The sequence below is a fragment of the Symphalangus syndactylus genome, chromosome 19, assembly GCF_028878055.3.
Source record: "Symphalangus syndactylus isolate Jambi chromosome 19, NHGRI_mSymSyn1-v2.1_pri, whole genome shotgun sequence".
Classification (NCBI taxonomy): Eukaryota; Metazoa; Chordata; class Mammalia; order Primates; family Hylobatidae; genus Symphalangus; species Symphalangus syndactylus.
The window spans coordinates 32,505,674-32,521,130 of NC_072434.2; the positions used below are offsets into that span (position 1 = coordinate 32,505,674).

The 15,457-nt window shown below is 33.2% G+C and overlaps 1 protein-coding gene across 6 annotated transcripts in view; it reads left to right on the forward strand.

Annotated features, from left to right (window-relative positions):
- BRINP3 (BMP/retinoic acid inducible neural specific 3) overlaps positions 1 to 15,457 on the forward strand; it is a 378,045-nt gene that overhangs the window by 245,856 nt on the left and 116,732 nt on the right. For all 6 annotated transcript variants that reach the window (XM_055233832.2, XM_063613754.1, XM_055233830.2 and 3 more), the window contains one exon: positions 1,485 to 1,721. In XM_055233832.2, the coding sequence (XP_055089807.1) occupies positions 1,485 to 1,721 (237 nt within the window). The remainder of the gene's footprint in view (positions 1 to 1,484; positions 1,722 to 15,457) is intronic.

Sequence of the window (15,457 nt, forward strand, 5' to 3'; positions counted from 1 at the left end):
TGTCGCCCAGGCTGGAGTGCAGTGGCGCGATCTCCGCTCACTGCAGGCTCCGCCCCTCAGGGTTCACACCATTCTCCTGCCTCAGCCTCCCGAGTAGCAGGGACTACAGGAGCCCGCCACCTCGCCCGGCTAATTTTTGTATTTTTAGTAAAGACAGGGTTTCACTGTGTTAGCCAGGATGGTCTCGATCTCCTGACCTCGTGATCCGCCCACCTCGGCCTCTCAAAGTGCTGGGATTACAGGCGTGAGCCACCGCGTGTGACCTATTTTTCTTAAATATACTGCAAATATCTCTGTGACAAATAAATTTCACAGTCACCTTCATATTTGTATCTTACCTAGCAATTTTCTTCAAAATGAGACTGTTCAATAAATATTTATTCCAGGTGAAATGAAAATTAATACAAAATCGAATATATAAGTTCTAAGAGTAGTTTTTCCAACAATTTGCAAAGGAAATTTTGCAATTTGTCAACATATTTGTAAATTAATTTTTTTCTAAATGTTTATCAATTATTTTTATTAAATCAACCTCTAAGATAATAAAGGGTCAAAATTGATTTTTTTGTTAAACTGAAAACATGTAAAATTATAAAAATTCAATTTTCTGGTAAGTAACAATTTGCTATTACCAGATTTTTCCTTAGCTTTGTATTTATTTTTACCTACTTATTTGTTTAAATATCTAGTATCTAAGTTTTCTTAAGTAGTCAGAAATACTGAAAAACTACGTTTTTGAAATATCGTAATAAATGCTACACCCTGAGAAAAGCCCAAATCTTAGTTTTACAATATTTTGGATATTTTTTTAAGAGATAGCAACTTTACTAAACATGTTTCTAGAAAATTAATGAGTTATATCGCTAGGGCTGTCCACACATGGCAAAAAAATAAGCTGTGAAATAACTAAATCAGTCCATCTGATTCCTGTAGTCATTTTTAGTACTCACTCTTGAAAAATAGAATTATACAACTTATATGTTGTTAATGGCATGAGATAAGCCTTACCATCAACATTCAATATGTATTTTACCAATGGCACAGCCCATTATATGACATTTACATTGATGTGGGCTGGTAGTCTGCAAGCAAAATGAAAATATTGAAAACCATTTGAAATCAACTGGTAGAAAATAAATGCATATGTGTATTTTCAAAGGTTTAGAAAGATAGGCTCCATCTATATTATGTAAAAATAACCAAATATTGTGATAAATTACATCAAATAGTCTGAGTTTTCAATCATCTCCATGATTAATCATCTCTATTTCTGGAGTTTAATATTCATGGAGTTAGAATATGTTGAAATAGTTATAAATATTTGCAGCATATAGACTTAGATATTTTTCTGATAGTTTAAAAATACATAATTCAAAATTTAATATACTAAATTATTTACGGTTTTGATTGAATATTATAAATAAGTATTTTAATTTTTTCTTTAGCAATGTAAATTTGTTTAATTTCTTTGTTTGTTCTTCAAGGGCTTCAAGTACTTCTCCCAGACTATCTTCAGGAACGTTTTGTACAAGCAGCTTTGAGCTACATTGCTTGCAATTCAGAGGGAGAGTTTATCTGCAAGGAAAATGACTGCTGGTGTCACTGTGGTCCCAAATTTCCAGAATGCAACTGCCCCTCCATGGACATTCAAGCCATGGAAGAGAATCTTCTTCGAATAACTGAAACCTGGAAAGCTTACAACGGTGACTTTGAGGAATCAGGTAAGACATGTATCTTAATATAACACTTTTAAATATTGACAAAAATATATCGAAATGGCTAATTTGTCATTTTGCAAGAAACTATTACGTAGTTGAAAAGATCTTCATTTTTTTTATTCTTTCAAATGGACATTTTCATTGCTTTTATTACTGGTTATTAACTGGTGCTTTGTATATTGCTACGTACTGCTGGCATTAGGGTTTAGCTTGATCCTAAGTGGATGTATTAGTCACTTAATAAATGAAGTTCTTGCTTTTCTCAGGACAAGAATTTTTAAGTTATCATCTGATACCTCTGAGGTCTTTCTCTACTTTTCTAGTGGCTGCTGTTTCTCTTGTGCAGCAAAATGAAGACAGCATTTGTTCTATACCTTCTTCAACATGATTCTCATTAGTGCTTATTTTCACTTTACTTATTTTTACAATGAAATTATCTAAATTTTAATTTTATAGTGTTTTGTGAGTTTTGTTATGATTGTTTTATTTTTACTTAATTAAAACATACATATAAAATTTACTATCTTTGCCATTTTTAAGCACACATAATAAATACATTTATATTCTTTTATTTTCCCCTGCATTTCTTCCCAGCCCCCACTACCCTTCCTGGCCTCAGGAAACCACCATTCTACTCTCTATCTTCATGAGATCTACTTTTTTTAGCTTCCACATATGAGTGGGAACATGTGGGTTAGAACATTTATCTTTCTGTGATTGACTTATTTCACTTAATATAAAGGCCTCTTGTTCTATCCGTGTTGTTGAAAATGACAAGATTTCATTCTATTTTATGGCTGAATAATATTCCATTGTGTATATATACCACATTCTCTTAATCTATTCATCCACTGATGGGCAGTTAAATTGAATCAGTATTTGGTTATTGGGAATAGTGCTGCAATAAATAAGGGAGTGCAGATATATATTCAATATACTGATTTCCTTTATTTTGTATATATAATCAGTAGTGAGATTAATAATATGGTAGTTCTACTTTAGGTTTTTGAGGAAACTCCATAGAGTTCTCCTTAGTGGCTCTACCAATTTATATTTCCACCAACAGTGTAGAAGGGTTCCCCTTTCTCTACATCCTCACCAGCACGTTATTGCCTGTCTTTTGATACAACCCATTTTAAATTGTAGTTTTGACTTGCATTTCTCTGATAATTAGTGATGTTGAGCATTATTTCATATACCTGTTTGCCATCTTTATGTCTTCTTATGAGAAATACGTATTCAGATATTCTGCCCAGTCTTTAATTGGATTATTAGTTTTTGTTTTTAGTATTTTGTTTTGGTTATTGAGTTGTTTGAGCTCCTTACATATTCTGGTTATTAATCCCTGGACAGATGAATGGTTTGTAAATATTTTCACCCACTCTGTGGGTTATCTCTTCACTTTGCTGATTGTTTACTGTACAGAGGCTTTTTAGCTTGATATAATTCCATTTGTCTATTTTTTGCTTTAGTTGCCTGTAATGTTGAAGTTTTACAAACAAAAAAATCTTTGCCCAGACCAATGTCCTGTAGTGTTTCCTAAATAACTTCGTTTTTAGTTTTATATTTTTAAGTTTTAGATTTAAGTCTATAATTTATATGATTTTTGTTTATGGTGATAGGGGTCTAGATATTTTCTGCATAAAATTATCCATTTTTTCCAGCAATATTTATTTAAAAGATTTTCTTTTCCCCAACTTATGTGTAGTCTTTGTCAAAGTTGAGTTGGCTGTAAATGTGTGGATATATATCTGGTTCTCTATTCTATTCCATTGGTCTATGTGTCTGCTTTTATACCAGTACTATGCTGTTTTGATTGCGATAGCTTTGTAGTAAATTTGAAGTCAGGTGGTGTGATGATTCTAGCTTTGCTCTTTTTTGCTCATGATTACTTTAGTTATTTGTGTATCTTTTGTTGTTTTGCATATATTTTAGAATTTTTTTTCTATTTCTGTGAAGAATGCCACTGTCTTGATGGGGATTGTGCTGAATCAGCAAATTGCTTTAGTAATATTGTCATTATAACAACATTAATTATTCCAATCCACACGTATGAAATATCTTTACATTATTTGTGTGTTTTCTTGTACCTTTTTCATAAGAATTTCATAGTTTTTCTTATATAGATCTTTCTTTTATTTGGTTTGATTGCTTTGAGGTATTTTATATAGTTGTAGCCATAGTAAATGAGGTTGCTTTCTTGATTTTTCAGATTATTTGTTGATTTCTGTAGTTTATTTTGTATCCTGCAACTTTACTGAATGTTTTTTTATCAGTTTTAACATTGTTTTTATTGAGTTTTTTTTCTAGGCATGAAATTATGTTGTCTACGAACAATGCTAATTTGACTTTTTCTTTCCAATTTTTATGCTTTTTATTTAGTTCTTTTCCCTACTTGTTCTGGAGAGGACTTCCCATGTCATGTTGAATGAAAGTGGTGAAAGTAAGCATTCTTATCTTGTTCCAGTCCTTAAAGAAAAGGCCTTTCTCAGAAGAAAAAATTATTTTTCTCATTCAGCACAGTGTTAACTGTGGGTTTGTCATACATGGCCTTTATAATTTTGAAGTGTATTCTCTCTATACCCATTTTGATGAGAGTTTTTATCATGAAGTGTTGTTCAATTTTATCAAGTGCTTTTTTGGCATCTATTGAAATAATGATATGTTTTTTTTCTTGATTCTGCTAATGTGATGCATCATGTTTGTTGATTTGCATGTGTTGAACCATCTTTGCATCCCTAGGATGAATTTCACAAGATCATGTTAATATGTTGTTGAATTTGGTTTGCTAGTGTTTTGTTGATGATCTTTGCATCTCTGCTCATCAGTGATATTGACCTGTAGTGTTCTTATTGCTTTCTTGTAATGTTTTTGTCTGGTTTTAGTATCAGGGTAATGCTGACCTCATATAATGAGTTTGGAGTATTACCTTCCGTCCAAATTTTTGGAGAGTTTGGGTAGAACTGATATTGGTTCTTCTTTAAATTTTGGTAGAGTTAGCAGTGAAGCCATTGATCTTGAGCTTCATTTTGATGGAAGACTTTGTATTATCTCTTTGATCACCATACTGATTATTGGCTTGTTAGTTTTTTTTTTATTTCTTCATGGTTCAATCTTGGTAAGTTGTATGTGTCCAGGAATTTATTAATTTCTTCCAAGTTTTCCAATTTGTTGGCATGTAGTTGTTCACAATAGTCTCTAACGATTCTTTGTGCTTCTGGGTTCTCAGTTGTTATGTCTCCTTTTTCATTTCTGATTTTATTTAATTAGGTCTTTCTTTTTTTTCTTAGACAAGGATTTGTGAATTTTGATTATCTTTTCAAAAACCCAACTTTTTCTACCATTGATCTTATGTATTTTTCTAGTATAAATTTCATTTATTTCCCTTTTTCATTTCTTGTTTTATTTATTTGCCTCTTCTTCCTTTATTCTTAATCTGGCTGTTTGTTAATATCTTTTCAAACATGCAGCTTTTCCTTTTGTTGATCTTATGTATTTTTTTAGTCTCAATTTTATTCATATCTGCTGTGATTTTTATTATTTCTTCTATTAATTTGGGGTTTGCTTTATTCTTGCTTTTCTAGTTCATTGAGGTGCATTGTTATGTTATTTGAAGTCTTTATACTCTTTTAATTTAGGCATTTATTACTATAAACATCCCTCTTGATATAAATATTATTGTATCTCAGAAGTTTTGGTTCGTTGTATTTTTGTTTTCATTTGTTTTTTTTTAATTTCCTTCTTATTTTTTAATTGACTCAGCTGTCCAGTAGGATGTTTAATTTCTATGTGTTTGTGTATTTTCCAAGGTTCCTCTTGTTTTCAATTTGTGGTTTTTATTCCATTGTGGTCAGAAAAGTTACTTGCTAAGATTTTTAATTTTTAATTTATTCAGACTTTTTGTTGCTTAAGATATGACCTATTCTGAAGAATGTTCCATGCACTGAAGAAAAGAATGTATATTCTGCAGCAGTTGGGTGAAATGCTTTGTTAATGTCATCTAGGGCCCATTAGATCTAGTGCATAGTTTAACTGTGCTCTTTCTTTCTTGATTTTCTGTCTGGATGATATGCTCATTACTGATACGAGGAAGTTAAATTCCCCTGCTGTTATTTTATTAGCCTTATATATATTTTTAGCTCTACTAATGTGTGCTTTATATACTTATAGGAAACTCTGTCCTTGGGCATAAAACTATTGATAATTGTTATATTCTCTTGCTGAATTGACCCCTTTATCATTTTATATTGACCTCCTATGTCTTTTTAAATCTTAGATTTTTAATCTATTTTGTCTGATATAGGTATAGCTACTCCTGCTCCTTTGTTTTCCAGTTGCATTGAGTATCTTTTTCCACCCCTTCACGTTCAGTCTATGTGTGTCTTTCTAGGTTAAGTGGAGTTTTTGAAGGCAACGTATAGTTGGGTCTTACTTCTTTATTCATTCAGCCACTATACACATTATAATTGGGGAAGTGGGACCATTTACATTCAGTGTTATTATTGATAAATAAGTGCACACTACTGCCATTTTGTAGCTTGTTTTCTGGTTGGTTTTAGTCTCTTCCTCTCTTCTTACTGTCTTTCTTTGTGATTAAGTGATTTTCTTTGGTAGTGTGTTTTAATTTGTTTCTTTTCATTTTCCATGAATTTATCTCAAGTTATGAGGCTTACAAAAATCATCTTATAGATATAATAATTTATGCTAACGAGATGACAACTTACCTTGGATAACAAAATAAGAACAGAAACAACAAAGGCAAAAAGCACACAAAAAATTTCACACTTTAACTCCACTCACCCACATGTTTACTTCTAGTTGTCTCAGTTTACTTTTTTTCGTTTGTTTGTTTGAGATGGAGTCTCACTCTGTCACCTAGGCTGGAGTGCAGTGGTGCGATCTCAGCTCACTGCAACCTCCACCTCCCGGGTTCAAGCGATTCTCTTGCTTCAGCCACCCAAGTAGTTGGGATTACAGGCATCTGCCACCATGCCTGACTAATTTTTGTGTTTGTAGTAGAGACAGGGTTTCACCATGTTGGCCAGGCTGGTCTCGAACTCCTCTGTTTACAGATTTTTATACTGTCTCTTAAAAAGTTGCTATAGCTATTACTGTTTTTGACAGACTTTACTTTTGGGCTTCATATGAGGTTATGAGAGAATTGCACACCAAAATTAAAGTGACAGAGTATTCTGAGTTTGTCCGTGTACTTAATTTTACCAGTGGGATTTATGCCTTGAAAACTTTTTTTTGGCATATTTGTGTGCTTTTACTTTCAGATTGAAGAGCTTCCTTTATCATTTCTTTTAAGATGAGTCTGGTGGTGGTAAATTCTCTCCATTTTTGTTTCTTTGGGAAATAGTTTATCTCTCCTTCATGTTTTAAGGGTGATTTTGCCTAATACAATATTTTTGAGTTGCAATTTTTTTCTCTTTGAACACATTGAAAATGCCATTCAGAAGTTTGCTGCCAGACAAATTGAAGCTCCTTTTATGTCTTTTATGTTATTTGCTTCTTTTTTTTTTTTTAAATTATACTTTAAGTTCTGGGTTACATGTGCAGAACGTGCAGTTTTGTTACATAGGTATACACGGGCCATGGTGGTTTGCTACACCCATCAACCCGTCACCAACATTAGATATTTCTCCTAATGTTAACCCTCCCCTAGCCCCCTACCCCCGACAGGCCCTGATGTGTGATGTTCCCCTCCCTGTGTCCATGTGTTCTCATTGTTCAACTCCCACATATGATTGAGAACATGCAGTGTTTGGTTTTCTGATCTTATGATAGTTAGCTGAAAATGATGATTTCCAGCTTCACCCATGTCCCTGTAAAGGACATGAACTCATCCTTTTTGCTTCTTTTCTCTTGCTGCTTTTAGGATCCTCTCTTTTTCATTGATCTTTGGGAGTTTGGTTATTATATGCCTTCGAGGTAGTCTTATTGGGATTGAATCTGATTAGTATTCCCAGATCGTTCTACACCTGTATATTTCTCAAGCTTTGGAAAGTTTTTCATTATTTATTTGACTACAATTTCTACTCCTTGATCTTGCTCAGCTCACTTTTGAATACCAGTAATTCTTCAATTTGGTCTTTTGAGGTAGTTTTCTGTATCTTATTGGTGGTCTTTGTTCCTTTTCATGTTTTTTATTGGTTTGCTTGTTTGTTTGCCTCTGACTGTGTATTTCCCTTTTTTTAATTTTTTTTATTTTTTTTTTTTTTTTTTGAAGTCTCACTCTGTCACCCAAGCTGGAGTGCAGTGGTGCGATCTTGGCTCACTGAAACCTCCACCTCCCAGGTTCAAGCGATTCTCCTGCCTCAGCTTCCTGAGTAGCTGGGACTACAGGCATCTGCCACCACATCCAGTTAATTTTTGTATTTTTAGTAGAGACAGGGTTTCACCGTGTTGTCCAGGATGGTCTCGATTTCTTGACCTCGTGATCCACCCACCTCGGCCTCCCAAAGTGCTGGGATTACAGGCGTGAGCCACCATGCCTGGCCCTGACTATGTATTTTCAAATAGCCAGTCTTTTAGCTCACTGATTATTTTCTCTGCTTGGTCCATTCTGCTGTTGAGACCCTCTAATGAATTACTCAGTTCAGGAAATGTATTTCTCTATTCCATGATTTCTGTTTGATTTTTTATTATTTTAATATCTTTGTTAAATTTCTCTAATAAATTTCAGAATTGCTTTTCTATGTTTTCTTGGAGATCACTGAGTTTCCTGAAAACTGCTATTTTGAATTCTTGGTCAGAGAGCTCACAAATCAGCATCTTGTTTGGGTCAGTCACTCAATTTTTGTTCTGTCTTTTTGAGGAGGTCATGGTTTCCTGTTTGCTGTTGTTTCTTATGGGTAAATGTCTGTGAATTGCATTGAAGGATTAATTATTAATTCTAGTTTTATCTGTCCAATTTGTTTCATTTGTAGTTAGATATGTTTGCTTCGTGATTCTTTTCTGCTAGGTCACTGCTTTATTTTTGGCTCTTAGTTGTGCCTGAATCCCCTATTTGCATTGCCGTTGTAAATAATGAGAGCACTGGCTGTCCTGAATGGAGTTGGTTCCAAAGGAATTATCCCAGCACTGTGTGAAGGTGACAAAACATGTTCCAGACAAGAAAAAACACAATGATGGCTTCAACAAAATATTTTGCTGTTGTTGTTGTTGTTGGAAATAACACAAATTACACAACGAAAGGGTAAATAGATTTAGGAAGAGTTAGTAAATGTAGGCTCCCTTAAGATATATTTGATCAAAATAGAACATAAAAAACAACCAAAATAATTGAAGCAGACATCGGTGAATAGAGGGGACTAGGAGGGTCAGGGGAGGTATGAGGATGTGATCATCAAATGTTGCAAAGTTTCAGTTAGACAGGAGAAATAGATTTTGAGATCTATAGTGTAGCATGTTGACTTGTTAATAAAATATATGTTTCAAAATTGTTAACAGAATATATTTCTAATATATTTCAAATATTCTCACCATAAAAAATAAGTATTTGAGGTGGTAGATATGTTAATTAGTTTGAATTAATCATTCTTCATTATATACATATATAATAACATCCAATTTTACCTCATAAATATATAAAATTATAATTCTTCAAATTACAATAAAATACACATCAATTAAAAATGATTTTAAAATCATGCTATATTTACACAATGGAATTTTATAAAGCTTGAAGGAATGGACTATCTAAAATATGAATAAATCTCTGAAATATCACATTGAACAAAAGAAGCCAAACTTAAAAAGACATCTATGATTCCATTTATATAAAGTATAAAACAAGCAAAGCTTACCTGTACTATTACGAATCAGGGCAATGATGCCTTTGCCTAAGCAAGGGCTGATGTGATGGATGAGAGTCTGAGAGCCTCTTTTGGTACGAAAAATGTATTATTTCTTTATCTAGAGTCCAGCTATATGGTGTATATAGTTTTTGAAAATTCTGAGTTATACACTTACAATATTTATATTTTTCTGTATTCGTGTAATTTAATAAAATAAAAAATAAGCACTTTGGCAACTAAATAATCTGAAGGACATACTGACAGAATAATTGAATAGATTAATATTTTCTAAGCTCACTACATGTTATATGTTTAAATTTGTAGCGCATTGGCAAATATTTGATCTGGAACATTCATTGACCAGAGATTTTGAAGTACTGATTAGAAGCCAGTCCTAACAAAAGTCAGACTTTTTAATCCTATCTCACATTTGGACTGTTCATCTCAGGTTTATAACCAAAAGCTCTTGCCATAGTGGATTCAGTTATGTCAATATTGGGAAAACAGTGATCTACAGAATAAATCTATTTTCTGATACAGTATCCCTGAAACTATTTCTAATATTGAAAATTACAACATTGAATTATTTGCTGTAATCAGTGGTTGAATGTATTTAGCTGATTCATATTTCACTTGAGAAGTTGCCTTACTTTGCTGTAAACTTAAGGATTCATCACAGAAAAATATTTATATCATTTTTAATTTCAGGGTATAGATAGTTAAATAATGAACCCAAATGTTTTATTCATAAATTATACCTTCAGTAAAACCACATTCACTTTTCTTGGAACTAAACAATTGGTAAAATATTGTATTTGTATTGGACTCCTTTTAAAACTAGTAAGATATACGAAAGAGCACATGTAATAGTTTTGAGAAAAGCTTTTGGTTGAGAGAAACATTTTTTTTTTTTTTGCCTCATAACAGATAAACAAAATGTAAGAAGTAATGAGGCAGCTATTACTTTGGGAAAATAATTCTAAAATATCATCACCACTCACAGGCTCTTGTAAGTTGATGGTCTTTATTTTAAGCACCATGATTGTAAGGAAATGCACCAGCTTATTTCATTTCCCCGATGGTTGAGAAAGCTTCAGAATTATGTGCAAGTGCACTCTTTACATGTTTCTGCTGGGAATTCTTGACTTTTAGATGGAAGACATACTAATTTGTCTATTCTTATCTACATGCTTGAAATTCAAATCTTGTTATACTCTACATAGACAATAAAAATTGGAATGGAGTTTTAGGTTACTTTCAAAGGCTTGATTCAATGTAATGTGAAAAATTAAACAAATGCAAGTAAATAACATATCTAAAAGTTATTTTTCTTAAAACAGAAAAAAATCAATTTATGTTTGCTATTTTATTAAAAGAGAATATTCATTTGAATTTAGGAAATCTTCCTTAAATGTAAGTAGCAACATGAAGTGTGTCAGAGTGCATTCCACAATAATATAGAATTCTAATAACTGGTACCATACAAAAAGAAGGAAGTAATTTGCATATTTCATTAGGTCAAGATAACCTGTTTGTAAATGACTTTCTGTTGTGTATGTTTCCTATTTTCACTGAGTATAAAATTCAGTCAATAGATAGGATTAGCACAGAATGCTAAGCCATTTTATATTTGATTATATTTGATTCATTTTGTTCTGTAATGGGCAAGTCCTGGAAAACACACCTGTTACAGCCTGCAAATAAAAGTGTCAGGGAATTTTAAAATAGAAGATTTCTCTTTTCATGTCCTGCAACCTCAGAAAATTTCTCACTCTAATAACAATATTTATAGAAATCAATTTATTCTCTAACTTTACATTTTTAGAAAATAAATTGATGTTTAATAAGAAATATTGGTAGCATATGCATAACATTAATTACAATAAAAGTAGCATAGAATAAAGATATATAAAAATATAGAGGCAGAAAAAATGAAACACACAAAACCCCGCAATAGTAGTAACCACATAAAAACCAATTTATGTGTTACAGTTAATTAGACAAAGATCACAATTTTGTTGGACGTTACTTAGACAATGTCTACCCAGATGTGGATCAAGGATTCAAACTTAATGAGAAAGCTAGAAATACAGTTTTGCATGCATATTTTAATGATTAAAACCAAAAGACTTATGCAAACAATTACCAAAATTGCCAGAAAAAATGAATAACTACTACATAGGTAAAAATAAATTATCTTTTCCAAATAACTTTCTGAGTTATCCCCAGTTGTTTTTTTTTTGGATAAATAAAAAACTTCATTACTTATGTTATAATTATGAAATACAGCAATCTTCATGCAATTAATAATCCTAAGGAAAAATAAAGAGATTCGTTTATATAAAGAACGGATATTTTACAGATGTTTTGGCATGGCATTTTACTCTTTGGAAAAAATGTGTTACCACTTGGCATATAGAATATCTAAGGTGTATTGTATGCTGTCAACATATGTCTTTATCAGCATCATGTCCTATTAAATGTAGAGACATTTATTTGATGATCTAAGAATGACAGTTGGTGGCCATCTTGTATTGGCAATCATCTAGGTGTAACTGTTAGAGATCACTATCCATTTTGACACTTCATCCGAAAATAGATAATCTTTCTAATGCTACAAAGCCAAATAATTTGAATGCTGCAGTATTGCAAAGATTGGGTTAGCTAGATTTACAAACTGTTTTGCAAGAAAAAATAAATTTTTTTTAAATTTTATGTAAACTATTAATTTTCTTTATCAAAAATAGTTTTTCTCTCAGATGATGTTTGACCATCAGTTTATGGAAAGAGGACGTTTTCTAGAGAAAATAAGTATATCCAAATAAAATATTTGAATTTTAACTAACATGCTACTTTACATTTTATAATCTTTATTAAAATCTACTGTCAGTTGCTCAGTGTTCATTCTCCTTCTTTGACAGTAAAGTATCCCGTATTTTTGCGGAGTAAAACCAAACTTAAGTTTTAGTAATGCACAAAGTATGGGATTGAGCTTATACTGATATTCAGAATTACTCTCTGATTAATGCAAGACAAGCACAATAATCTGTTTCCCTGTCTATGAAGATCGGTTCAAGATACATAAAAAATCAGGTCAATGAGGCCTAGAAATATATTTCCTAGGGGTATTTGGGGGAGAAGCAAGATTTCATTTCTTTTTTTTTCACAATAGCTACATGGATTGCTATCATCTTTTCTTCTTAAATGGAAAAGAAGAACATACTTATAAAAGCATTAAAGAGCTTTCTTGCATTTATAAGAGTTGTAAGGCATTTAAGATAGAAAAATGTTTCTCTGGTTATGTCAGTGAGTTGTTGAATCACTCCTGCTTCAAGTTTACCTTGCCTCTAGAGTTTCAATTATGTTAGATGATAAATGTCCTTCACTGTTAAGTCAATCTGAGATGGTCTGTCATTCAGGACAGGTGAGGTAATCCTGCAGTAGTAAAGAATTCCCCAAATCCTTGAGTTATATCGTGAGTTATAGCATTAACTTCTTCCTAATTTGTTCCTTGCAAGTTTGTTGTGGGTTTTGCTATTGTCTTCTTCCAACACTCAGGCTGACAGCAACCCCTAAAGGCAAATGTGATCATGATGGCAGAAGGAAAAATCACCTCAAGCAATGCATACACTAAGTCTTAAAGTTTCAGCCAGAAAAATGACATATGCCACACCTGCTAGGATTCCACTGGCCAAAACAAATAACTCATAGTTAATTCAAAGAGGGCTTTTTTCCCTGAAAGAAAACCTGAAAATATGTGAGAAGTTCCAATGACTCTACAGCGCACCGTTCTAATCACAAGATACTCAGTTTACTTCTCTTCCCAGATGCAGGACGCATTCACCTCATCCCCAAGAGAAACAGAACAAAAGTCCCGTGAATAACTGAGTCCAGCACAATGAGTGAGGCTTGATAGCCTCCTCATCAAATCCAGATGTAGTTTCTTTTGATATCAAGACATGAACCAAAAGCAAGTTATTTATCCCAGATATATTATATACCAAGTGAGAATTTCTCAGCATAACTATAATAAGCACTTCCAGTCAGAAGGAAGAAAACAGGACACACAAAACAAACTCAAGTTGGAGGAGTTCTGAAATTTCGAAGGCCTGAACCTGAAGGTGGGGAATTCTCTTTGAAGATTCCTCAGTTTTTATTTCTGAGAGTAGCTCTCTTGTCTTCTGTTTTTCATGGACTCAAGCTCCAACCTATGAGGGATCCTTTCTATCCCATTATCCTCCTTAGCCACATCGGAGATGAGAATTGGAGAATATGCCTGGGGGATAGTTTTCTCAGGTTGCTTTCTGCCCAAACACTTGGACTCATATGTCATTTTAAATTTTAAACTTCATATTTTTTAGCAGTATAACTCACGTAAAAATTAACTGATCTTTTAACTGAGTTCAGTCAGTTTATGCCAATAGCCACACCCCCAGTCTTTCCTAAATATGTTCCCCCTATTTGCTTTTTTTCCACCCCATTCCTCCCTCCTTTCTCTCTCATTTCAATTCTGCAATTTTATTAGAATTTTACTTGGGCTTTGGTGTTCAATGGAGAGTCTTTTATGGTTGCCACAACTTTTATTGGACATTATCCCTAATGTCCAACAAATTAATTTATTCATGGTCATGGCAAGGGGCATGAAAGCCAACCACGTACTATCCTTGCTATGAGACTGAATTTTAATTGGCCATTGTAACTCAATTCATTATTTTATTACTGGGAGTTGAGATGCAGTTGCCTCTTTTAACTCTATCTGATTCATAGTCTCTCAATTCTCTTTTATTCATGCTGTCAAATTCAGTAATTATTTTCTAAGTCTGAGGTCATATGTCAGACAAGTAATATAGGTAATTCCACAGAAGCACACAATGAAATATTACCTTTGGATGAGGACATTGCAGTTCACTTTGTTCATATCACTTGTCTGTTGTGTATTGGTTGTGAAATCTTCTCTGTGTGTTCTCACTCCATGATGGGGGCTCACGGTGCAGCCATCATCTGGAGCTATGTGTCACCATGACAGAGTGCAATACCTTGCCATACTTTGGCATAAACAGTCACCGGCAAAAGAACTAGCATTCTTTTTTCTGACATCTGAATGTGTTGGGTATACAGTATTCTTTCCTAGTTACTGCTGGTAACAGATTCCCAGCTGTTTCCTCATGGCCTAATATGGATTGTTATCATTCCCATTTCAGCCTCTTCTAAAGGGTCCTTGACACCGTCATGATCCACTGAATCCATGCCACAACTATAGGGTTTTACTTTTTCTTAACACTATCCCCTCCCTCCTTTCCTGGGTCCAATTTCTATATAAGTTAAAATCAATTTGCAATAATAAACAACCGTAAAATCTTAAAATGATATAAGCAAATATCATTTCTAGCTCACATTACGTGCCCATCACAGGTTAGCTGGAGTCTCTTCTCAGCATTGACTTCACTCCTGGACTCAGGCTGATGGACGCATCACTATCTTGAATGATTTGGTTATGGAGGCAATGGGAAAGCATACAGATAATCGTCACTGGCTCTTATGTGATGTGTGTCTAGCTAATTCGCATTACTTGTGATCACATTTTATGGCCAAACATAATTTCAAAGGAAACAGAGAAATGCCACTTTACATTGCCTGGAGGAGAAGATGATTCAGAATATTTGCAAACAGCTAGAATGTCAGCCACAGTTGACTTTTCAGATACAAGAAACTGAAAACATCATAATCTGTATCGTCTATCCATATAATCTCAGATGAGGATATATAAATTTTTCTCTTGCTATCTGATGTTTTCCAATCTTCTATACTTGCAGGAAAATGAGATGTATCTGTAGTTTAAGTGACATTTGATGCATTCAATCCAGGGTACGCATCATCTTTTCCAAACTAAATAGCTGAAAATAAGATAAACCAAGCTTTACGAGAAGGAAGCATTGT